The 23,047-nt window shown below is 52.7% G+C and overlaps 1 protein-coding gene across 2 annotated transcripts; it reads right to left on the bottom strand.

The window, feature by feature from the left end:
* Nucleotides 1–472: 472 nt before the first annotated feature.
* On the bottom strand, nucleotides 473–22,995 carry Nsdhl (NAD(P) dependent 3-beta-hydroxysteroid dehydrogenase NSDHL). Of its 2 annotated transcripts, XM_013067908.3 has the most exons (9): nucleotides 22,844–22,995; nucleotides 20,537–20,731; nucleotides 15,819–15,932; nucleotides 13,244–13,402; nucleotides 8,938–9,084; nucleotides 5,326–5,454; nucleotides 3,990–4,132; nucleotides 2,871–2,973; nucleotides 473–1,955 (listed from the first exon to the last, which is right to left on the bottom strand). In XM_013067908.3, exons 3-9 carry the CDS (start codon nucleotides 15,888–15,890, stop codon nucleotides 1,623–1,625), a joined length of 1,086 nt encoding a protein of 361 aa, XP_012923362.1. In that variant the 5' UTR covers nucleotides 15,891–15,932; nucleotides 20,537–20,731; nucleotides 22,844–22,995; the 3' UTR covers nucleotides 473–1,622. The 2 variants fall into 2 exon arrangements, with proteins under 2 accessions (XP_012923362.1, XP_004871120.1); XM_004871063.4 differs by lacking the exon at nucleotides 20,537–20,731 and having other exon boundaries at nucleotides 22,844–22,990.
* Between the last annotated feature and the right edge of the window lie 52 nt (nucleotides 22,996–23,047).

Here is a 23,047-nt window from a genome sequence, read left to right as displayed (position 1 = left end):
GGTGCTGGTGTTTCGTCACAGTGGCGGGATGGGTTGGACAATCCCGAGTGCAGCCAGGGCCACCCCTGGCCCAGAGGGCCGCCAGCATTTTCCTTAGGAAGCTGCACAGCTGAGGCAGGCTGGTCCCCGGGGCTCTTGAGTGACACCTGCTCACTTGGTGCCCGCTGCCTCCTCCCACTGCTGCGCTCCCCCCCAGGCCTTTGGGACTTACGGAGGTGGGATGATTTTCTTGATTCTGGCGTACAATGTGCAAACTGCCACCTTTCTCATCCTTCAAGGACCTGCCCCTTGGAGGCCATGTCACCTCCAGCTGAACACAGATCAGTTTGTCTTTGTATCATTCATGCCTGCTATCACAGGGGCTTGTGGACTCCAGTGTTCTAAGGGCCTGACAGGCAAAGGCGGCATCTGATTTATGTTTATATCCCACGGCCCCGTGACCATAGCTAACACTGCAATAACACAAACAGTGTACTTGTAGACCTCCATTTATTCTAGTCTCCCCTTGGATGAAGGTGAAGAAGACCATGGGAATCTTTAAGATTACATTTCAGTCTGAGAAGAAACTGGTTTCTGGAAGCAAAACATCACCAGAAAAATAGAAAAGGCTGAAGAGTTATTTGTGCTGGACCCTTTGGAAGTTGGCCTTCAGGAGTCCACAGGCACAAGCAGTAGGGAAATAGCCCTTTCTACACCCTCTCGTGGACTCTCCAGCTGTCCACCAGCTGATGCCTCGAGTCAGAGAAGAGCTGAGCAGCTGAACACTGCACTGGATCACCACTTGTCACTAAAAACAATGGGACTCTGGTTATAAAGGGGAATGTTTTATAAAAGACTGATGCAGGCAGGCAACGCAACAGTCCTTGAAAGAATTAGGAAGCATGGAAGGTCAACAACCAGGGGCCTTTTCTTCCCCCAGGGACTGGGGAATTACAATTGTTTACTTTTTGTTTTTTTTTTGCTCTAAACTATGTTGATGTGAAATGTACATTTGAAGTCTCACACATGTTTACAACTTTTGCTTGTCTTTTAGGTTATTGTCAATGAGTTGTTTGTTTCCTACAGCTCCCATTAGATACAAGGCCATGGGAATGAAATGGGCAACTTCGGGGTGGGGTGGTTGTTGTAATAAGGAACCAGTGAGGGAGGGAGGGAGGGAGGGAGGGAGGGAGGGAGGGAGGGAGGGAGGGAGGGAGAGAGGGAGAGAGGGAGAGAGGGAGAGAGGGAGAGAGGGAGAGAGGGAGAGAGGGAGGGAGGGAGGGAGAGAGGGAGAGAGAGAGAGAGAGAGAGAGAGAGAGAGAGGAAGAAGAGGAAGAGGAGGAAGAGGAGGAAAGAGAGAGACAGTAGCAGAGAGGGGAGAGAGAGAAAAGAAAACAACAGAACATGAAGCTACACACTAAGAAATCCGAATGTCAAGCTGGGAAGGAAGAAATGCCTGTTCTCCTCGTCACCCCTGTGGTCACGGAGGGGCAGGGTGCACTCTCACTGAACTCGCAAGAAGAGCTGCAGGCTGAGAAGAAACTCATTTGAGGGCTATTCATCGGTCAGTGCACAGCCAGAGTTACCAGGCAGGGGGAGGGGGAGGGGGAGGGGGAGCTGGCCCTGACCCGGTCCCAGCAGCCTCACTCGACCTTCCGTAGGTGGTGGAAGCTCCGCACGGTCTTCTCCACAGCCTCATCCATGCTGACCAGTGGCTGGTAGCCCATCAGCTTCTTGGCTTTCTCACAGCTGTAGTAGTGGAATGTACCCGCCAGCGCGACCCGCATGGGTGTGAAAGTGGGCTGGATTTGGACGAGGGGGCTGATCATTGTCACCAGCAGGGACAGCAGGAGGGCCAGGTAGTAGACTACCCAGTAGGGGAGGTGGTATTTGGGGGGCTCATAGTTGAGGCCTATCAGGATGCGGGACAGGAAGCTCCAAAAAGGGATGGGCTCATCGTTGGTGATGTGAAATGCCTGGTGAGGGAACGGAAGTCAGGAGTTACTGCCAGGACTTCCGTGACTTTTCCTGTGGGAACCCAAAGGCCGCCCCCGCCCGCTGGCCCGCCTGGCCCTCCAGCAGGGCGGCTCAATGGGGAGGTGCCGATGAGGCCTCCCCATGTGCCTGCTCAACTGTGCACACGGCCAGTGCTCAGGCTAGGGAAAGGCTGTCCACTTTAGCAGTGCTTCGGCTGCCCCTGGGAAGATGCATTTGTTAATTTAACAACCACAAATCATGGTGAGATTCACCTTATCTTGGGGTGCAAGAAGGAGTCGTGTTGTATCTTGAACATGCTGTTTGTTACAAACCCAAAGCAAGACCCACCCTACTCCCAATCGCCAGCCAAGTTACGGGGGGAAAATGGGGTCAGGCAGTGAGAGGATTCCCAAGCTAGGGGTGAGAAACAAGGCAGACAGGGCCCTAGGAGCAGTGGGCCGGGCTGAGGTGCTGGGCAGGCCCTCTGATCTCCCCTGCTGCCCGCCACACACCCAGCCCGCTAGACAGCCACACCCCAGTCCTGCCCTACCCGCTGGGTGCCAGATGCCAGGAGATTCGGGGATGTCATCTAACCAAAAGGATGAGAGGCCAGTGTGGGCGGCAGGGGAAATGTGCGGGAGAAAGGGGGGACTCGGCACCCTGCCTGGTGGATGCAGCCCCCAGCCTGGAGGGGCCACACAGACAGACAGGCAGCCAGGGCTCAGGCCCTGGAGAAGAGCATTGAGTTCTTCAATCCCAGCTCACTGGCTCCGGGTCTCGGCTGCCCTGACCCAGCACTCCCAACTAGGACCCTCGGCCATGGCCCGAGGCAGATGGCATGATACAGGATGCCAGGGAGGAGAAGTGGAAAGGAAGGCAAATGTGCAGGGCTGAGCCATGAGCGGGAGCCTTACCTTTCCGCTCAGGGCCGCGTCTTGGGAAAGGTGCTCCGCGGCCAGGATATGTCCGTGGACCACGTTCTCCACAAAGGTGAAGTCTACCAAGTTCTTCCCGTCTCTGTAGGTGCACAGGGGGAGTTCGGTCATGCTGCATGCCCAGCTGCAAGCCCAGCGAGCCCTGAGCATTTGAGGCTCCACTACCTGTGGTGTAGCAGTGGCCTGCCTTGGCCCAGCCTGCCCTGGGCACACCTGGGGCACTGGGACAGTGGAATACTGAAGGGAGCCTGCCCCGCTCCAGTCTGGGCAGTGGCTCTTTGGCCCTTCCCAGGATACACTGGGCCAACACCTGGCTCCGGCCAGTTTCCTGCCAGTCTCTTGGCAGTCTCTCAAAATGACAGATCAGCGTGGCAGTGAGGCCAGGGATGAGAGAAGCAAAGAACAGGGTAAAAAGCAAGCCAAAAGAAATGGAGAGAGAAGGCACATTTGGGAGCCAGCCACACCTGCTGTCACCTGCAGGGGCCTCTCCACCTGTGTGTTCCTTGAGGGGGGCCGTAATCCTCCTACCCAACACACTTGTCTTCTAGATGCGAACAGTCTGGGCTGATTATTTCTGCATTTCATTTTCCTTAATTTCCAAATAAGGACAGAAATACAGTCTGCCAAGAATGCATACATACTTCAGGGAAAGAAAAACTGAAGTGTGGTGTGTTTTGGGCAGAGGCTGCATTTTCCTGGCCTGTCTGAGGGCCTCCAGGGTTAAGTCGTGAAAGTGACCTTGAGAGGAATGGGGGTCTCTGCAGATGTGCTCAGCTGAGGCCACAGTGGAAGAGGGTGAGCCTTCAACCCCGAAGCTGATGTCACGATACAGATAGTCGAGACACAGAAACCAAGGCTGGCAGACAGCTACGTGAAGGCCCAGGCCAACCCGCAGAAGCTTGGAGAGGGGCACGGACCACATTCGCCCTCGTGGCCTCCAAAGCAACCTGGCTGACACCCGGAATTCGCACTTCCGGCCTCTAGGGCAGCAGCCGAACAGCCTGAGACAGTCACACAAAGCTGCTTGGTCCTGAAGAGCATTCCCTGCACGTGTCTGCTCAGATCTGGAGGGGTGGGGACGGCAATGGGGTGACTCACCCAATTATGAACTTCATCTTGCCCTTTCTTGCTGCCTCAACGAGGGTGGGGACCAACTGGGGGTCCCTTGGGCCAAAGATGCTGTGGGGGCGGATGGCTGTGGTGAAGAAGTTCCGCTCGGGGTCGCTGGCACCCAGTACTGTCTGAAGGGACAGGAGGAGGAGTGTGTTGCTGCAAGCTCAAGGCCCACAGACGGGACGCACAGAACTGCCCACGGGGGACAGGCCACCACCATGCTCTGCTGCCTCAGGTGCCTGCCTGGCCACCTCAGCCTCTGCCGAGCTGCAGGGCCCCACCCCATTCACCCCCCTAATCTGACAGTGTGACATGAGACAGCGGGAATGCAGCCCGGAGAAAGGGTCCTGGCAGGGGGATGTTAAGGAGTCACCTAATGGTGCTAACTGACATGACAAGTGTGGCTACACGCGTCCCCCAGGCCTGGGCTGCTCAATGCCAAGTGTGCCACCCTGTAGGAAAGCACTCAGGCCTGCAAGTGTGTAACAATCAGAGCTGCCCGGACATGAAGGAGCTCCGTCTTTCAGCAGATTCTCAGAGCTGCCCTGCCTCTTGCTACCTGGCCCTGGTCACCACGGTAATGGAGGAAAGGACCTCTAGTGAGGCCCATCTCCTGCTGAAGGGCCCAGATCCGAGCAATATGGTCACGCTCAGTGGGAGGCTAGAAGCTGCAGCCCGTGGAGTTCTCCATGCTCAGGTGGCTCCATGTGAGACACCTGTAGGTGGTGCTGACCGCCATTTGCGCGAGACACAGACCGGCTGAGCCCAGGCTGCTCCTGGAGGTCTGAGTCTACCTGGGCTCGGCTGGGGAGGAGCCCAGGACCTCAGATGAGAGTGCACAGGGTCTCTGGGGCCCAGGGAGCTCTGAAACCGAGCAGGTTGTCGCTCCACAGAGCAGGGTACCAGAGCTCGGAGCTCAGGGAGGCCATTGTCTCCCAGAGAGCGGTTCTGCTGGAGCCTTCTGTGTGGCAGTCACTGCAAACAGCTAGGAGGCAGCTGGCCATCAGGCCTGGCTGCGCAGCTGTCATGCTGGTCAGCTCTGAGCTCTAGGTGGGCAAGCACGGGCTTGGAGAGGGAGCCTCAGTGGCTCGATACGCTGTCAACACCTGGGAGAGGCGAGGTTGCAGGTTCCCAGAGAGGGTGAGCTCCCTGGGGCTCGGGAGGACCCACGACCTGCAGCTTGGGATGGCTCTAGGGTGACAGAGTCCCCAGAGCCCCAGCACTCGGAAGGCTCAGTGGCTGTTGCTCAACCCAGACTGGACTGGGTCAGCTGGACTGGGTCTGGCTCCCTGTGTGTTACCGTCCTCACAGTGGCACGTACTTTCTCTTGTAAGATCTTAGTCTCTGTGTAGTAGTCAATGGGCTTTGAGGCGTAAGGGAGGTCCTCGGTTCCATTTTTGATGTCGATGCCCTCAAAGACGACACTGGCACTGCTGGTTAAAATGAGTTTCTGGGAGAAGAATGAAAAGAAAACGAGTCAGGAGCAATGACTCTCCCAGGAGCCTGACGGTCACACCTGAGCAAGAGCGACATGGCATCTCCCCTCGCCTGCGCGTGATCTGCTAGAATGCCCTCACTTGTCTCCGTTGCCTCCCTAAGGTAATCCAAAGGTAGCTACCTTCTCTCCCTGCCCCACAGGCCTGAGAGGCAGGGCAGCTTCACATTACAACGGGAGTCTCCATCTGGGAGGATACCTGGCGAACTTCTAGGGAGACTATACAGTGGACCCTCGAGTTACGACCAGCCTGACATATGAACAACTTGGGTTATGACCGGAATTTTAGTTTTAACTTACAACCAAAGTCTTGAATTATGACCTGAATGCCGGCCAGTTGTGCTTCCAAATGGTTTTGGATACAGATTTAACCCTTAAAAGAGTTCTGGGAGGAACATGACAACATCCTTTCCTGTGTGGGGTTAACAGAGAAATCCCGGGCCAGTGTTTCTAAGGACACTGAGATCCGCCTGTGTGCAGGAGAGAGACGCTGAAGGCTGTGGAGAGGAGCCTGAGCCTTCACTGACCAACTTGAGTTACAACCAGCCCTCGGGAACAAACTGAGTTTGTAAGTCAAGGGTCCACTCTATTTGCAAAGGATTGCTGGTTATTCTGATACCAACCTTGCCATGGGAAAACACACGCACATACCAGACAAACACAAACGCACAGATACATGCATGTAACTTAAGAAATGCTGTTCTAATAGGATACTTGCCTAGCATGCATGAGGCCCTGGGTTCACTACAAAAAAAGAAAAGCTATTTTATGAGGGTCCCTAGTTTCCACATATCTTTTTGTTTTTTTTCCTGGTCCTGGTGACTGAGCCTAGAGTCTTTACATTGAGCTACATTCCCAGCCCTTTTTAAAAATTTTTTATTTGAAGACAGGATTTTGTTAAGTTATGAAGGTGCCCAGGCTGGGATTGAATTTGTGATCCTCCTGTCTCAGCTTCCCAGAGTGCTGGGATTACAGGGCTGTACCACCACACTGGTTCTTATCTTTACTGCTTTTACTTAATATTACTTAACATTTTTCTAGAACCCCTAAACAGAGAAAAAGGATGAGACAGAGATATACAATGATCTGAAAAGAAGCCAAACTACCATCATTTGCAGATGATAGCAACATAGTCCATACAGAAAACACAGGTGAACATATAGAAAATATTAGAGTTCAGCAGTCGCTGAATTCAAAACCAAAACAAAATTAACCACATTCCCATATACTAGCAACAACCAAAAATGTAATGTGAAAGTTAGTAAATAAGAAATGTGGTGCATAGGAATAAATTCAACCTAAGATATGTGAGACTTTTATGAAGTACAGTATAAAACTCCACTGGAAGGCATTAAGACAGGGAGAGAGATCTCAGTATTTACGGATAGGAAGACTCAGTGTTACAGATAGCAGTTCTTTCCAAAATTACCCAGAAATTCCATGCAATTATTCGTTAAGAACCTGACAAGCTGATTCTAAAATGTGGGCCGGGCGGGGCAGTGCATGCCTGTGTCACCCCAGCACTAGGAGGCTGAGGCAGGAGGATCCTCACGAGTTTGAGCCCAGCCTGGGCTCCATGGTGAGACACTGCCTCACTTCCCACTCTTCCCTAATGTATGCGGACGATGTCGGCGGGGGCTGACACGTCCTACCAGACACCGTCCCCATGAAGGGAGAACCCTCGAAGCAGCGGCGCAGAGGCTAGCACAGGCCAGCAGAGAGCACGGCAGGGCCCGGGCGGGATGCGAGCACCCAGGACAGGAGGCCTGCTGACCTGGCATCCATACGGAAACGTGCTCCATCTCGACCTCAGCATGCCCACACACAGATTCCTGGGGGAGTAAAGACTTCCGTGTGGAAAGCCACCCTTGAAATCTCCGAGACAAAATACATTAAACGATCTTTCCATCGGTGCTGGACAGTGTCCCTCAGATACAACAGAGAAATGTATTCCCTGTACCTTTACCCACTGAACTCTGCCTCGTTAGAGTGGACTGGGGCCACCTGAGCCACTCTGGGTAAAGCTCAAGCACGGAACGCTGAAGAAGACACATCCAATGCAATAGCACTTTCATAAAGCTTTACAAAATGCAGCTCAGCATGTTCCACTGGCTACCCTCGGAGCAGACAGAAATGATAAAGCCGGACGCAGCACACAAAGGAGGGAGGGCACATGGGGTTTCGACTGTCCCGGGCGTCTCTCCGGCAGAGACTTCCTGAGCCCCTGGCCACCCAAGGAGGAAGAAAGCAGGTGGGAATGACAGCACTGCAAAGCATCTTGTCAGGTGCACAGTGCGGGGCCACCGCCGGTGTCACCCACGGGAGTCCAGGTGCTCCTTCGCTGCCTGTCCCGGCCAGGCTGGTGGGGACGCCAGGAGAGGTTGTTGCCAGAGGAGCCCCCAGCTCCCTGCAGGCTTTTCTCCTGGTTGCACAGTGTCTTTGGCACGTGTCACTGTGAGGGAGCTGCTGGACCCAGTGGCCTGGAGCCACAGAAGGGCCACCCCGAGAACCAGGACAGCAAGCTACCACGTGGTGGAAATTCGAATCCCTCAGCCCAAGTCATGACAGGTTTCCACAGGCTACGAGCAAACATGGGTGGGGTGTTTTTTCAAAAGATAAGCAAGGTCTGGAAAACAATGTGGTGGTGCCTCAAAAGGCTAAATACAATAAATCGGAATTCCACATCTGGGCATACCCCAAACAATTCAAAGTTGGGACCAGCTGCTGGTACAATCGTACTCACAGCAGCATAACTCACAGCTGCTCAAATGTGGTCCCTCCATCAAAGAAATTTTATGCAGCCTTAAAAAGGAAAATAAAATCAGATTCGTGTTGCAACACAGATGAGCCTTGAACATTTCGCTAAGGGAAACGAGCCAGTCTCGAAGGGGCACTTGTTGCGTGAGTCACCTCCTGTGAGGCCCCTGAAGTAGCCTGATTCAGAGAGAGACGGTGGGTGGCAGCTGCCCGGAGCTGGGGGACAGAGGAACGGGAGCTGGTTAACAGGGACAGAAGAAAACGGTCCACGGGTAGCTGGTGGTGCTGCTTGCATAACACTGGGAATATACTTAACGCCGCTGAATATATACTCAGAAATGGTTCAAAGGTATACTTACCATACTGAAAATGCTATGCATATTTTGTCTCAATACAAATACAAGGGGTGTCTAAATTCTGTAGCTCTTTCTGACAGACTCAAAGGCTTGTGGGTCCTCCGACGGCCTGTGTGTATGCAGTTGTGATGCTACAGCTGCGGCTAGCCTGGCGAGCGGCCCTTCAGGAGCCCCACTCATGTCCAGGGCTGCACATCTAAGCTCTGGACAACACTTAAGAAGCCACCCCGGCGGAGTCTAGGAAGACAGCAAAAAGCCGCATCCTCGGCTGCCAGCAATGGCCACCGCATATTCCAGAAAGTCTTCCCTGCAGCCTTCCCCTTACCTGAACCCCGGCCTTTTTGCAAGTTTCAATGACATTCTTGGTGCCAAAGAAGTTCACTCTATAAAATAGCTCCTTGTTGTTACTGGACGGCGAGGGTGATGCGCAGTGGAAAACAGTGCTTACGCCTTCCAGAGCTGGGTACAGGTCCTGGCAAAGCATACAAGGACAGCAGTCACTTCTCACATTCTCCACCTCCCCTGGAGGGCTAGTAGGTCCCTTGGCTTTTTATAATTCTGGAATTGACACAGAAACACATTCTCATGAAAGATTCAAACACTACGGAAACACATGAAGAGAACAACTTGTCCCTTTAATCGCCCTCTCCCATTAGCTAGTCCCCAATAGGACAGAGACAGGAGCGTGATCATGGTTATCACCGAAAGGAACACAAGCACGGATTGTTCTCCTAAACAATCACACAACAATGATCCTGAAGCAGCTCCGGTAGACTGGACACTCTGCATAGTATCTGCATTCAAGTTTCCCCAGCTGTCCTGAATTTAGGATCGAGGATCCAATCATGGATCACACATTGTATTTAGACCTTATGCCTTCTCTATGTGCTTTAATCTGGGACAATTTCCTGTCTTTCCTTTTCTGTCTTCTGTAACCTGCCATTTTTCAAGGGATCGGGATGGTGATTTTCTAGACTGTCCCTGACCTGCCTGTGTTTCCTCAAGGTGACATTCAGGCTTAATAGGTTGGGCAAGAATCCTGCTCTAGTGGCGGTGTGTCCTTCTCAGGGTGCCATAGCTCAGGGGCCCACATGTGTCCCAGCATCGTGACACTAAGATGGATCATTTGGTGAAGGCGGCAGCTGCCAGATTCTGGCCACCCCAAAGCTCCCTTTCCCCTCTGCAGCCAACAAGCAATCTGTGAATGACCATCCTTCTGGTGGGTCGCAGCTCTGACGCTGCTCCTTGTCCGGGACACTCACTTTCCTGGCTGCAGAAAGGTGCAAAGACATCTACTCCTGGCACCTTCTGTAAGGTAAGCTTCCCTTTCCCTCACCTGAATTTTTCTTTTCAGTCTTTCTATGGACATATAGTATTTCAAAAAATTCAATATATAACAATCCACTACTATTATCTTTTGAGTGTTCTGTTTTCTTTTTGGTGGTGCTGGTGATGCAAGTGGGGCCTTACACAGGTGAGGTAAGGGCGCTAGTGCTCTACCACCGAGCTACATCCCCACTCCTCCCCTGGGGTTACCGAGTTTGCTCAAGTGGCTCACAGAATGCAGTGAGACCCTTCCTCATGTTCCCTGCTTGCTGTGAAGGATCTCACTAGGGCTGGAGAGGAAGAGATGCCCAGGGTGAGGTGTGCAGGGGAGGAGCGGTGATCAGGAGCCTCCATGCATTCAGCTGGTGGGAAGCCACCAGAGCCCGTGTTCTGGGCTTTCATAAGCAAGACTGAAGCATGGACAGCCAGGTAGAAATGAGATCAGGGGAAAAGGGCATAGGCCTGAATGTCTGGATTCTCTTGGACTCTACAGCCCGCCTTGTGGGGGGAGTTAGGAAGGAGGAACTATGGACAAAACATATATGCGTATATATACAGGTAAACACGTACACATCTACCATCTAAACACACACACACACACACACACACACACGCACACAGAAACATATCCACATTATCTCGTAGGGTATCAGCTCATGATGCTTTAGAGGAAAAAACAGCCAGATATAGATCAAGTCCTTAATCTAATAAAAATGTAATACCAGCCACATATGTGACTCTAAATTTTGTAGCAGCTACATGAAAAAAGTAAGAAAGAGTCTCAGAAGGTGTAGGCAAGAGGGTTGTGAGTTCGAGTCCTGCATGGGCAACTTAATGAGACCCTGTCTCAAGATAAAAATATAGAAAGGGCTAGGAATGTAGGTCAGTGGCTGAGCACCCCTGGGTTTTAAACCCCAGTACTGCAAAGCAAAAAAAAAAAAAGGGAGGGAGGGAGAGTAAAAATAGGTGAAATTAATTTTTATGTAAAATATAATGTTAACATAATAAATATAAAAGTTATTTATTTATTTGTTTGGTTGGTTTTTTTAGACAGGGTCTTGCTGTGTAGTTCAGGCCAGCATTGACTTATTGTGTAGCCCAGGCTGGCCCGGAACTCACAGCGATCCTCCTGCCTCAGCCTCCCAAGTGCTGGGATTACGGGCATGCACCACCACACCCGGCCAATATAAAAGCTACAAATGCAAGATTTAGGTTTCTTGTTTTCAGTCTTTGAAAGCTGCTATAGATTCTACACTTACAGGGCCTCTCAATTCAGACTGGGAGGAAACAGCAGATGGATGGAGAGGGCAAGTTAAACACCTCACAGGGTGCGGTCAGCAAAACCCAGAGCATGGGAAAAGCTGCAGGGCGATGTCGGAGGTTTCTGCCGAAGGGGTCCTGGAAATTGAGAGAGACTTAACTGTTTCGAGCAAATGCCTAGTTGTGACTTGGTTTGGTGCCTTGTTTGGACAAACAATGATACTAAAATCAATAAGCCATTCAGGGATATTTGAACAAGGGCTTACATCGAGGAACTTTTATGAATGGATTTTTATCCTTTAGAGAAAATACGAAAAATTTTACAGATAAAATGATATATCTACAAATGGCTTCAAAATAATCTGTGATTAGAAATGTTATATTATAGTGATACATGTGTACTCAGTTTATAGCAGCGCAATTTACAACAGCTAAACCATGGCAACAGCTGAGACACCCACTGACAGATGAATGGATACAGAAAATGTGGTCTGTATACACAGTGGAATATTATGCAGCCACAAAGAAGGATGAATTGGAGCCATTTGTAGGGAAATGAATGGATCTTAAGGCCATGCAGTTAAGTGATTAAATCAGACACAGAAGGTTAAATATCGCATGATTTTGCTTAATGAGAAACTCATGATATCAATAAACTGAAGAGTAAAATAAAAAAGGGAGAGATAGAGTTGAGGAAGGGGGGAGGAAGGGAAAGGGCACCCAAACTGATCAAGACCATATGTATACATAGATATATAGAGAGACTGTATATATAAGAACAACATTCATGGCAGAAAGGGCAGTAAGTGCAAAGGTCCCGAGGCAGGGAGTTGGTTGGTGAATCCGAGGAGAGCACAGAGGCAGGTGTGCCTGGGGCAGAGCAATGGTGGAGCCCATGGGAGGGAGTGAGGCCGCAGGAAGCCTCAGAGAGGTACAGGCCTCTGCCATATACTCTCCACGGGTCTGGAAGCACTGGGGATTTGTGTGTGAAGCAGAGATGGGATCTCATTCCTGCACTCAGAGGGCATAATATCTAGGTGGTGGCCTGGAGCAGAGGGGAACAATGATGGAAGCGAGCAGTTGCTAGACTGGTGGTGGAGTGGACAAGGCTTACTGCTGGACTGGCGGGAAAGAGAAGGGGTCAGGGTGAGTCTAGGGTTTGGGCCCAATGAGGCCCGGGACGGAGACCAGGAAGACCCAGCAGGAGCAGGTGTGCCGCGGGCCGGGACAGAGCTCGGCAGGGAACCCACACTGGAGACTGGGACGCCCAGGGGCAGCGGGGCGCGGTGGGGATTCTCATGCCTTGCTGAGGTGAGTACAGAGCTGAGGAGCGGCTTCGAACAATCTGGCAACGTCTACGACGCTTCAAAATATCGGCACCATGACAGCACGGGTGCAGCTTGAAAGCACAGCTTTCAAGGGGAAAGACAGTAGGGCCACCCACCGTAGGGTTCCATTTCTAGGAAATTTCCAGAACAGGAAGTGAAGGGCAGAGGGCTTCCTTCTGGGGGGATGAGACATCCTGCAATCAAGGAGAATGGCTGCACAGCTTCGTGCATGCGCTGCTTTCCACCTTCACACATGGGATGCTGACGGTGTGAGTTATGTCTCAGTCGAAGGCCACGACTCCCTGAGGCCCAGCACCCACACTTCCACGTGCACCCCACAGCGTGGCTCACACGCTGCAGCCCATGACCTCCTGGGCAAACTTCCTGTCACGTCTTCTCCACGCACATGGCCACATCTGTTCTTTTTCTTGGTACCGGGGATCGAACTCGGGTCCTTGCGACCGCAGGGCAGGCGGTGGCACCACTGAGCTGAATCCCCGGCCCCTACATCTGTTCTTTAAAGTGTGGGCCGCGGATGCTGTCACGGCTCCATGGCAGTGGAGTTGCCGTGATGCAGACAACTTACTCTTTCTAGGTACTAACAGTGCGGTGCATGGTTAACCCTTTCCCACAACCTTTTCACTTTCCGGACAGAGGGATGACCTTTGAACGGTAATCTGGCTGGTCCTGGCCCCGGGGAGGCTGCAGGCTCCTTACCTGTTGGCTGCAGAGGTCGCCCAGGAAGAAGCGCACGTGGGGATTGTCAAAGCCTTGCCGGACATCAAACACATTGACGGTATAGCCTCTGGCCAGCAGCTGCTCCACCATGTGCTGTCCCAGGAATCCTGAGCCTCCAATCACTGTGCACTTCTTAGACTGCAGAAAGAAGGGTGGCCAGAGGCCCAACTCAGTGAGGACCAGGATAGAGAGCCCGCCTGATACACCGTGAGCCACTGCTATGTGGGCATGTTTGTTGGAAACTCTGCCTGAGCCCATGTGGAAGCTTTATATAATCCTGGTGCTCTGTCACCAGGGCCACCTCCTCCCCTGGGATCAGCAAAGATGCAGGCGTCGGGGGGGGACGGACACACAGAGAGAGACAGAGCGGGGGCAGGCACGAGCAGATGGTACTCAGGTGGACCTCGTTGGATCTGATGGCACGATCTGAGCTCTGCAGTGAGCGAAAGTAAACAGAACCACCTATGATCAAACCTGGACCACCTGGGAAAAAAGAAAGCAACCTAAGGTGGTACCTTCTTGCTCCCAATATCTAAGCCATTCTCCAGGCAAGAAAACCAAGCAGCCACTTGAGAGTTTGTGCTGAAAACATGAGAAAGACAGTCTCCACACACACAGGAAACAGTCCCTCTGCCTCCCTCCCACAACGGGCAGGGCAGGACTGTGTGGCGCTGAACTGTGGGCACCTCGCCCTTCCGGTCTCAGCCGAGCCACCGAAGACTGGCCCATGGCCTCGCAGCGGGGTGCAGGCCCAGGGCTCTGCTTTCCTTTCTTGGGATTAGGCACAAGTCACGCCTGACCGCCTGGCTAAATTCCAGCCCTGGGAGCTGGGGACGATGAAAGGACAGAGGAGCACACAGGCACTGAGGTATCTGGACCCTCAATTATACAAGTGACCAATCAACTTCGCAGCTTCACTCCTGTGTAGTAAGTCAAAGGGACCGTGTGGAAACTATACATCCTACTCCACTGAGGTGCAGCCACCTCTGCAAATGAGTGGGCTACCAGATGGGAACACCAGGGCAGGAGGGGGACAGCGCAGGCTCAGAACCTCAGAAACCAAAATGCACTGGCTGTTGCCTGCTGAATAATCTGGCTCCAAGTATCCCCAAAGGAGGCCTAGGGCTATCCTTCCTCCCCAGGGTATTCCCCAAACTCCATCTGGGGTTTCTTAACATGACAAACACCCATTTTTCTCAGCCTGCCAGGTAAAGACTGCAGTGGTCCGTGGCTGGGCTGTTTCCTGTAACAAAAGCTATCACTGTAACTCTTGTCCTCTCTCTGTAGGGAAATGAGTAATTTTGGTCCCAAATTTATTTCATAAGAAAGTGAAAATAACCCATGGAAAAAAGTCTCCAATCATTTTATAACTGTTTATTTTTAAAACCACTGATCTACTGCATCTCCAATATTTATTTGTGCAGCTCTCCAAAATGTTCCCCATAAAATAAGAATGTACAGGTTTGGGCTTATTCTTGGGAGTAAAACTTGAACTGATTGTAAATGCTTTTAGGATGCACCCACAATGCACTGACCATCTGTCTTCGAGACTGCACTTTTCAGTAACTCATAAAAAGCAATTCTCATATTCAGCAAAATGTACAAATGATATTTTACAATAATTTCATTTGTAAGAGAGAATGATGTAGGCCACTGGGTTTTTTTCCCCAACTCTTCTGGTTTTCCGCTGCCTTTAGCAGAATTTATTTCTAGGAGGTCTTATGCAAAACCATGTATATAAATCAAGACACAAACATTCTTTTAGTAGTTTACGTTTAGAACTTTTTCTACCTGGGAATTCAATCAATGAGAGAAAAGAAGCTATCCTGAAAACTACACAAATTTGAAACTGGATGACAATGGCAGTTTGTGCAACTTTTTTTGGGTTGCCAAACAGCAATAAATTCTTAATTTAGCAGACTCCAGCTAGCAAATAGTAAGCCCAGGAGAGGCCTTACTCGTCTCTGTACCCAAAACAGAGTGCTCTAGCAGCCAGGGATCCTTAACTCGCTAACATTCCGTAGGGACACATTTCACCTTGATGTGACTTCAATTTCAGTAGGAGTCAATCAAACTGAGCCCCTGTGGATCTACGTGAAAAATCTCCAGGAGGCCCGACAACTACCAGGCTCAATGATTTCTTCAAGTCCCTTCTGAGACCTGTGATGCTAGACCTCAGGAGGTCTAGCAGCGGTCACTGTCACTCTGGAGGCCAATAGGGGACATATACCTCAGCTGTTAGCCCCACGGGACTGCAGCCGCATGGCTAAGCCCAGGGGACACCAGCTGGCGATCCCCCAGCACGGCCCGGACCGAAGCACAGGGTCTAGAGCCAAGAAACTGCTGTTCTTTGAAACTTTTGCATTCTGATGGAGTCTTTTACACAGCAAAAAGTAACTGATATATCTTAACGAAAGCTATGTATCTTAAACATACCCAGCACCAACTGATTTAATAAATGTATTAGATAGTTTTTAACGCACAGGCAAATATCAAAGTATGCTCTCAAGTCCCCCTACCCAATTGTGGTTGACCGTTTTATGTCAGTACTCACTCTGGCAATGTCCCCTGTCAAACGTGTCCGCATGACCTGGTCTCCCATGGGCTCACCGACTGCTTGTTCCATGGTGGCTCAAACTATGGTCTTGTTTGCAATCAACTTTTCATCCTAAAGACAGAGATGGACACTGATATTACACAAATGAAAACAACCTTAGCTGTGTGTGTCTGGGGGTGGATGCCACCGCCCCTGCTCCACTGCCAGCCAGCATGAGGGCATGGTCTGCACTGTGGCTTGGCCACAGCACTCCCGCTCCAATCACTCTTGCCTCCTCTTTGGTGCTCGCTAGCTGGGGGCAGTGCACAGGACTAGGGAGTCCTGGGTTCCAGGCCTGCTTCTTTCATCAACTGCACAAACCTGCTCCACTCACTTGTATTTGCTGCAGCTCAGTTTGTCCATCAATGAAATGGACTCGGGTGCTCATCTCTGGGATGTCAGGGCACGGGATGCGGAGGCAGGTGGTATAACGAGAGACAGAATTCTCCTGCTTGGTAAGTGAAAGTCAGCCTCGCCAGCCAAGGCGGTGCACACCTCTCATCCCAGCCCTCTGGGAGGCTGAGGCAGGAGGGTCACAAGTTTTAGTTCTGCCTGGGCAACTTGGTGACTTAGCGAGACCCTGTCTCAAAATAAAGAAGGGCTGGGGATGTAACTCAACGTGAAGGCCCTGGGTGCTAGTAAAAAACAAAGCACAACAAAGGAAAAAATGTGAAGGCCACCCTGACTATGCACGGAAGAACTCAGAGTGTGTGGGTCCATGAGAAACCTGTGGGAATTGGTCAAGGCCTTCCTGACAGTCCTGAGGGTATGCTCCCTTCTTCCTTTTCTGGCAACACTGAGTCACAAGCACAAAGAAGCCATTTCTTTACGAGATATCTGGCTCTGTATCTATGCTTTCCTGTAGGCGCAATTTACTTAGTCATGGATCCCCTAAGATGCAGGGATGGCAGAAGCCACCAGGAAGAAACGAGCCGAGCCGGCCTGCGAAGTGACAGGTTCAGAGAACGCCACCGGGTAGGCTGGCAGCCAGCACTGGGCCTCAAACACCATGACTTCTCCAATCCAGCTGCACAGCTAGAGTCTTATACTCGCCACTTTCAACCGCCAGCCACTGCCACGTGTCCCCGCAGGAACGGGTCTGGAGAGTGCATGGCTTCTGTGGGCATACTGAAGGCTGAAATGGCCATGCGACAGGTGCCCGCGGGGACCTTTGGGAGAACAGTTTCCGAAACTCGCACCAAAAGTTATCAGGAAAACGTATTTCAAAGCTTGCCCTTTCCTGGGCCTTCGTACAACACATCTAATGAATGACCAAAGTCAACCTGCGGTTAGGTATATGCCTGTCCCTTCCTTCCCTTTGTCCCACAGTCCTCTGCACACTGCTAGGGGACCCATCGTTTGTTCAGCCCACATCCAAGGGGCTGGGACCAATTCACTGGGCTCACTGAGTAGCAGGACCAAAGCAGTGCTCTACTGTACCCGCACCGCAGCTGCCCACTCCGGGAGCTCTTCAGGCAGAGGCTTTGTTCTTGGTGTGGCAGTGCCACAAAACGCCCTCTGGCAGCTTCTCACCCAATTTTCCCAGAGCCTAGGGAAGCAAGCAAATGTGGAGACAGATAGCCTTCAATGGGGTCAAGCAGGCCCCCACAGCTGGCTTCCAACCTCACCAAGGTGACTGAGGACCTCTGCTAGCAGGAGCTACGATGGTGTCCGCCCACTGGCCAAGCAGGGCCAGCCAGCCCACCCGGGAGGGCTCTGCTCCTGGTGGCCTCTGCCCTCCGGCCCCAGCCCCTCAGCGCCTGTGAAAAGTGCAGATCACTGCCTTCTTCAACGCAGCTGTTTGGCAATAAATGAATGAATCCAGAGCCCACTGCCTGGATCTGATCCTGGTTCTACCTCTCACCAGGAGGAATCCCTGTGGGCAGCTATTTCAGAGACCTGCATTTCATTCCTTATCTGCCAAGTGAACAGCCTCTAAGATCATTATGAGAGTTAAATAAAACTGAACGAGAAAGTGTATGCACAGGCCCCCGCCAGCCCCAAGTGCCTGCTGACACTCCATGAAAGGCAGCTATTATTACCATCCTACATCTCAGTTTCTCTGCAGCAGGCCCCACCCACCTCCCTGAGGGTCCCTTAGTGCCTCCCTCCGCCACCTCACCCCTCCACGTTTACCTACAGCCCGCAGGGAATCCTGCTCTGGAAATGGCGCACTGAGTCATGCACAACAGAGAAGCATCCAGCATGTGTGTAGGGGGTGACGAAGACAGTGTGGTGCAGTGACACAAAAAGGGAGTGTGAGGCTGGGAAATAAACTTAGGTAGGAAGGAGTGCTTCCTTCTCCCGCCTCACTCAAGGAATAGGGTAAGGAAGGAGCCCAAAGAGCGGCACTCACTTCTTAACGGGAGCAGAGACAGATTTAATCAGCTCCCTTGCCTTAAGCTTTGCGTGAGAAGTAGGAAACGCATGGGCCACAGAAGGCTTGCTTAGCATGTGGAAGGATGACCAAAATCTAATCTGTGGCCCTCCAGCAACAGGGAGAATATGGGGCTTTTTCTCTTAAGATCTCTGTGACAGCCACAGGGCAGGAACGCTTTGGCATCTGAGGGACTGTGTGGCCAGGGTGGGTTTGTAGGTTTAAGCCTTGACACTGGTTGTTTCAAAAGAATCAGATGAGAAAAGCCATCTCCGGAGACATCTCTCAACACAGAGGGGGACCTTGGGGGAGGGGACCAGCTAAAGCAGACTCCGCCACCGAAGGGCCTCAGGACTCTAGGGAGGCACCAGCCGGGGCTCCCCTTGACACGCTGGCCCAGGACGGTGGAGCTGGCCATGCCCTGAGCCCTGGAATCCGTGAATGTGCCCATCCATGGAAAAAGGGTCTTTGTAGATGCAGGGGTGATGAGACAGTTATCCCGATGGGCCCTAAATCCAACCATAGGTGTTCTTATAGGAGGCATACAGAGGAGAGACAGGGAGAAAGGAGGCCATGAGAAGACAGAGGCAGAGACTGGGGTGAAGTGGCCACAAGTTAACGGAAGCCGGGAGGGGCAGGAAGGAGACTCCCCTAGAGACTGAAGGAGCACAGACCAGGGGCACTCTCTGCCTTTAGACTTCTGGTCTCCAGAACTGGGAGAGAATCAGTTTCTGTTGCTTTCGGTCCCGCAGTTTGTAGTCTGTTGTTACACCATGCCCAGGAAACGAATGCAAGGATCTTTTGCAGTCCTGAGTCCAAACTGCAGCTGCGGACTCCACAGCTCTGCTGTACCGCGAGCAAACGCCACAAAGCCCCGATTCCCCTCCTCGCTTGCTAGAGAAGGATGTAGGAGGCGAAAGAAGAAACAGATCCTGCCCCAGCGCAGTGGCACCACTCAAACAATGACCACACTATTCTTAGCAAACCCGCCTCTTGTCAAAACAAAACCTACCCGAGTTGTCTCGAATCATATACCAGTTCTTTAAAAGTTTGCAAATACTGTAAGTCAGGTAATTGGGGTGATAGGTCAGCTGTCTCTAGGGCGTGGGGTACACAGGACTAGCCTAGAAAATGAGTCAAATCCCATTGGCAGCCCTCTCCCTGCCCACCCACCTAAATCCACCATGCCTTATACTATTCGGGTTGAAGGCCAAAAGGCACACGAAAAGGTGCTAATACTAATCACCGGGCAAACGCAAATCCAACCATGAGACACCACCTCATACCCACACCCGTTAGAGGCCACTATCAAAAGCCAGAAAGCAGAAAGCAAGTGTGGTGAAGATGTGGAGAAGCAGATCCCTCGTGTACTGTGGACGGCAGACAGCAGTGCAAAATGGCACGGGCATTGGGGAAAGCAGTGTGGCAGTTCCTCAGAAAATTGCACTCACACCTACCATATGATCATATAAGCTCACTTGCGGGTGTGTGTCCCCCAGAGGAAAACAGGGACTTGGAGCAGATATTCACGCATGCCTGCTCATAGCAGCATTATTCACTAGCCCAGGTGGAAGCAACCCAAGTGTCCACTGATGGATGGATGGATGGATGGATGAACAAGATGCGGTCTAACCATACAGTGGAATCTTAGCCATACAAATGACTGAAGTTTTGTCCTACGCCAAGACCTGGATGAACCCTCAGAACACAATGCTGAGGGAAGTAAGACAGCTGCAAAAGAACACGTGCAGCCTGAGTCCCCTTGAGAGGGACCTATAGTAGTCAGACTCATGGGGACTGACAGGCAAATGGCAGTCATTAGAGCTGGTGGGAGGGGATGACTGATAATGGGTAGAGCTTCGGTTTCAAACAAGACCAAGAGTTCTACATTGGATGGTGGTGATGGCTGAGCTATAATCCGAGTGTACTTACTACCACTGAGGTCTACACCTCCAAATGGCTCAAATGGTATATTTCCATTGAGTCTATTTATTTTACTATACACATACACAGGCAAATAGAATAGCTGTGAATACAGAAAACAGGACCCCAAAAAGCAATGTTCTAGGGGCGGGTGGATTGTAAAGACTCAGACAGACATGGGACACCTCAGGTCTGGTTTCTCTAGAATGACAGCTCTTTGGATCCACTCAAAACCAAGAAGTGTACCCAGCAACTACACTGGGACAGTCTCAGGCTAACAGGAATCTAAGAAAAGAGGCCCACATTGCACTGGTGGAATCCAGGAGACCCACCTTGGGGCTGCTGACGGGATCCATAAAGAGAAAAGTGAGCTCACCCAACCTCTCCTCCTTGCTGGGGAAAGTTCCAGATCACTGACTCCCGGAGACAAAGGGAGGAGCAGTCTAGTCTGTTTCAAACCAAAGAGAAGAGAGCTCCCCTCCTTTGAAGAAGCAGGTCTAGGGCCGGGGATTTCGCTCAGTGGCCTTGCGCCTGCCTCTGAAGTGTAAGGTCCTGAGTTCGATCCCTGGTTCTGAAAAAAAAACAAGAAGTGGGTTTCCCCTTTCAGAGATCAAAGACGTGACACAGGGGACAAAACACATGGATTAGGATCAGTGAGGCCAACTGGGAGGGCAAGACAGTTGCAGCCAGTATTGTGCTGCCACAATCCAGCTCTCCGTGTCTTTCCACGGACCTGCCGGGACTGTATGTTCTGCCAGCCATTCCTCTCTCTGCTGGTCTGTTTTTAGGACAGGTTTGAATTTCTGGGGGCCACTCAGGAGCCCCTCCACATGCCTGTGTGCTGAGCTCCCACTCCTGGCTCCGCCCAGAACACCTTCCCTCTTCTCCACAAGCCGTGTGCCCCTCACCCCAAGGCCTCACCCACCTGCCCCTCCGCGACAAGCCCCACATCAGCAAAAGTGAGCTGCTTCCTCAGCCCTGTCCTGCCTCTCACCCCCACATTGCTGCTGTAGCCTCATCTCGAAAACAGCCACCTCAGGGCTGCCAGGGGCTCAAGTGTGCCCCAGGGGTACACGGGGAGCTGTGACTTGCACATTCATCCTGCGTGGACAAGTCACCGAATGTCCACCGCTGGAGCCAGAAGCCGAATCAAACGCAGCCCCGACCATCAAGGAGTCCACCATCTCACGTGGGACACTGGGAATCATGAGGGGCTGCGGAGAACCCCGGTGTGCGCTGCTGGGTCAGGGCAGGTGATCTGAAAGTTAAGTTCTAGGGCTCCAGAGAAGCGAGTCAAACAGGAGGTGTCGGTCCCCTAAAAGACAGTCTGTAGCCAGGGATGGCAAGGACGAGGCAGCGGCACAGGGCCAGTACACTTTGGTAATGTGACCAATGTGTCACAGCGAGCGTGATGGCTGGGAGCAAAGGTGACAAGTGCAGGGGCCGCGTGGCCTTTGAAGTTGTAGGTAGGGCTGAATACCCTGGCCCTCGGTAGGCCAGGTGGGGGTGTGAGCGAATCAGACAATGAACGCTGCCCGGGACCTTCGAGACGCCAGGGCTTTGTCACGTAGGTATGCAATCAGGCAGACAGTACTGGTCTCATTCAACACATGAGGAACCGAGGCTCGGAGAGAGGCCAAGGGACTTGCGCAGCGTCACACAGCCCAGGCAGAACTGGCACGTCCTCCTTGCACTCTGTCGGGCTGCTGCCCTGCGGACTGCCTGGGAAGCTGGGTATTAGCCCTGCTCTGCGACAAAATGCCCGCGATAATCAACTTCAAAAGCGGAAAGCTTTACTGTGGTTCGGTTTTGGTGTGGCGAGTTGACCGCACCGCTGTGGGCCTCCAACGGCGGCACAGTACATGGCGGTGGGCGCCTGCAGGGGACTCACCGCTTGCTAGCTGGTCAGGAAGCAGGCAGAGAAAGGGAGAAACGGGGTCCCAATGCTCCCTTCAAGGGCCTGCCCCTAGGCCCCACCTCCCCATAGTGCCACCAGCCTTGGGGGGCGTTTAAGAGCCAAACTATGCAAGAGGGTGTGGAGGGACAAGGCTAGGGCAAAGCTGGGCGGGAGGCTCATGGGGACTTTACTCCCCAGTAAACAGCCTCTGAAGTAAAGTTTACAAGTAGGGCGCTGATCTGAGAGAGCTGCTCGCTGGGAAGATGAACCCCACGGAGCAGTGGGAGCGCAGAGGTGAGATGGCAAACGGGACGACTGGTCCAACCCGGCCCTGCCTTACTGAGCACCTAGTATGTGCCCCCCTCGTGTGGGATCCCAGGTACTGCAGGGTCGGCAGTGAAGGAGATAAAGCCGCCTGCCCTCCCAGCGCCTGGCTCCCAGTGAACGAGCGAGTGAAGCCCGCAGGTCAGAGGCGACGAGCGCCACGGGAGAGACCAGGGCAAGCTGGCGGGCTGGGGTGTGCGGCAAGCTCGGCGAAGGCCCGTAGGAGAAGGATGGAGGGCAGCGGCCGGGGAAGCGGGGCGAAGACTCGCAGCAGAGCCGCGCCTGGCATCGGGGTGTCCGGGGTTGCAGCCGCCCCACTCCCAGGCCCGGAGGCTTCTCCGTCCGCCTGGAGGCGGGGGTGGGAGGACCTCCCTGGCGCCTCTCGTCGCTCAGCCCCCGGCCCAGCTCCTCCTCCTCCCGTCCTGCCCTGCAGCCCGCACCGCGGCAAGGCCACGACCCTACCTGTCGGCAGGCGCCCTCCAACCGGCCTCGACTTCTCCACCACCCGCACCTTCGAGCTCCAGCCCCGAGGGCCTCCTTTTCCTCCCCCGGGAGGCCTCCTTTTCCTCCCCCGCCCTAGTGAGCTGAGAATCGGCAGAGCTTCCTCCACCAAGGGGATTGGCCCCGTCCGGCGCTGGCTCAGCCAATCGGCGTTCATAGCGTGAC

Source organism: Heterocephalus glaber, unplaced genomic scaffold, assembly GCF_053883595.1.
Source record: "Heterocephalus glaber isolate CG9 unplaced genomic scaffold, H.glaber_assembly_v1.0 deba00001164, whole genome shotgun sequence".
Lineage (NCBI taxonomy): Eukaryota > Metazoa > Chordata > Mammalia > Rodentia > Bathyergidae > Heterocephalus > Heterocephalus glaber.
Note: the sequence above shows the minus strand (reverse complement) of the source record. Positions and strands in the feature narration are given on the sequence as shown.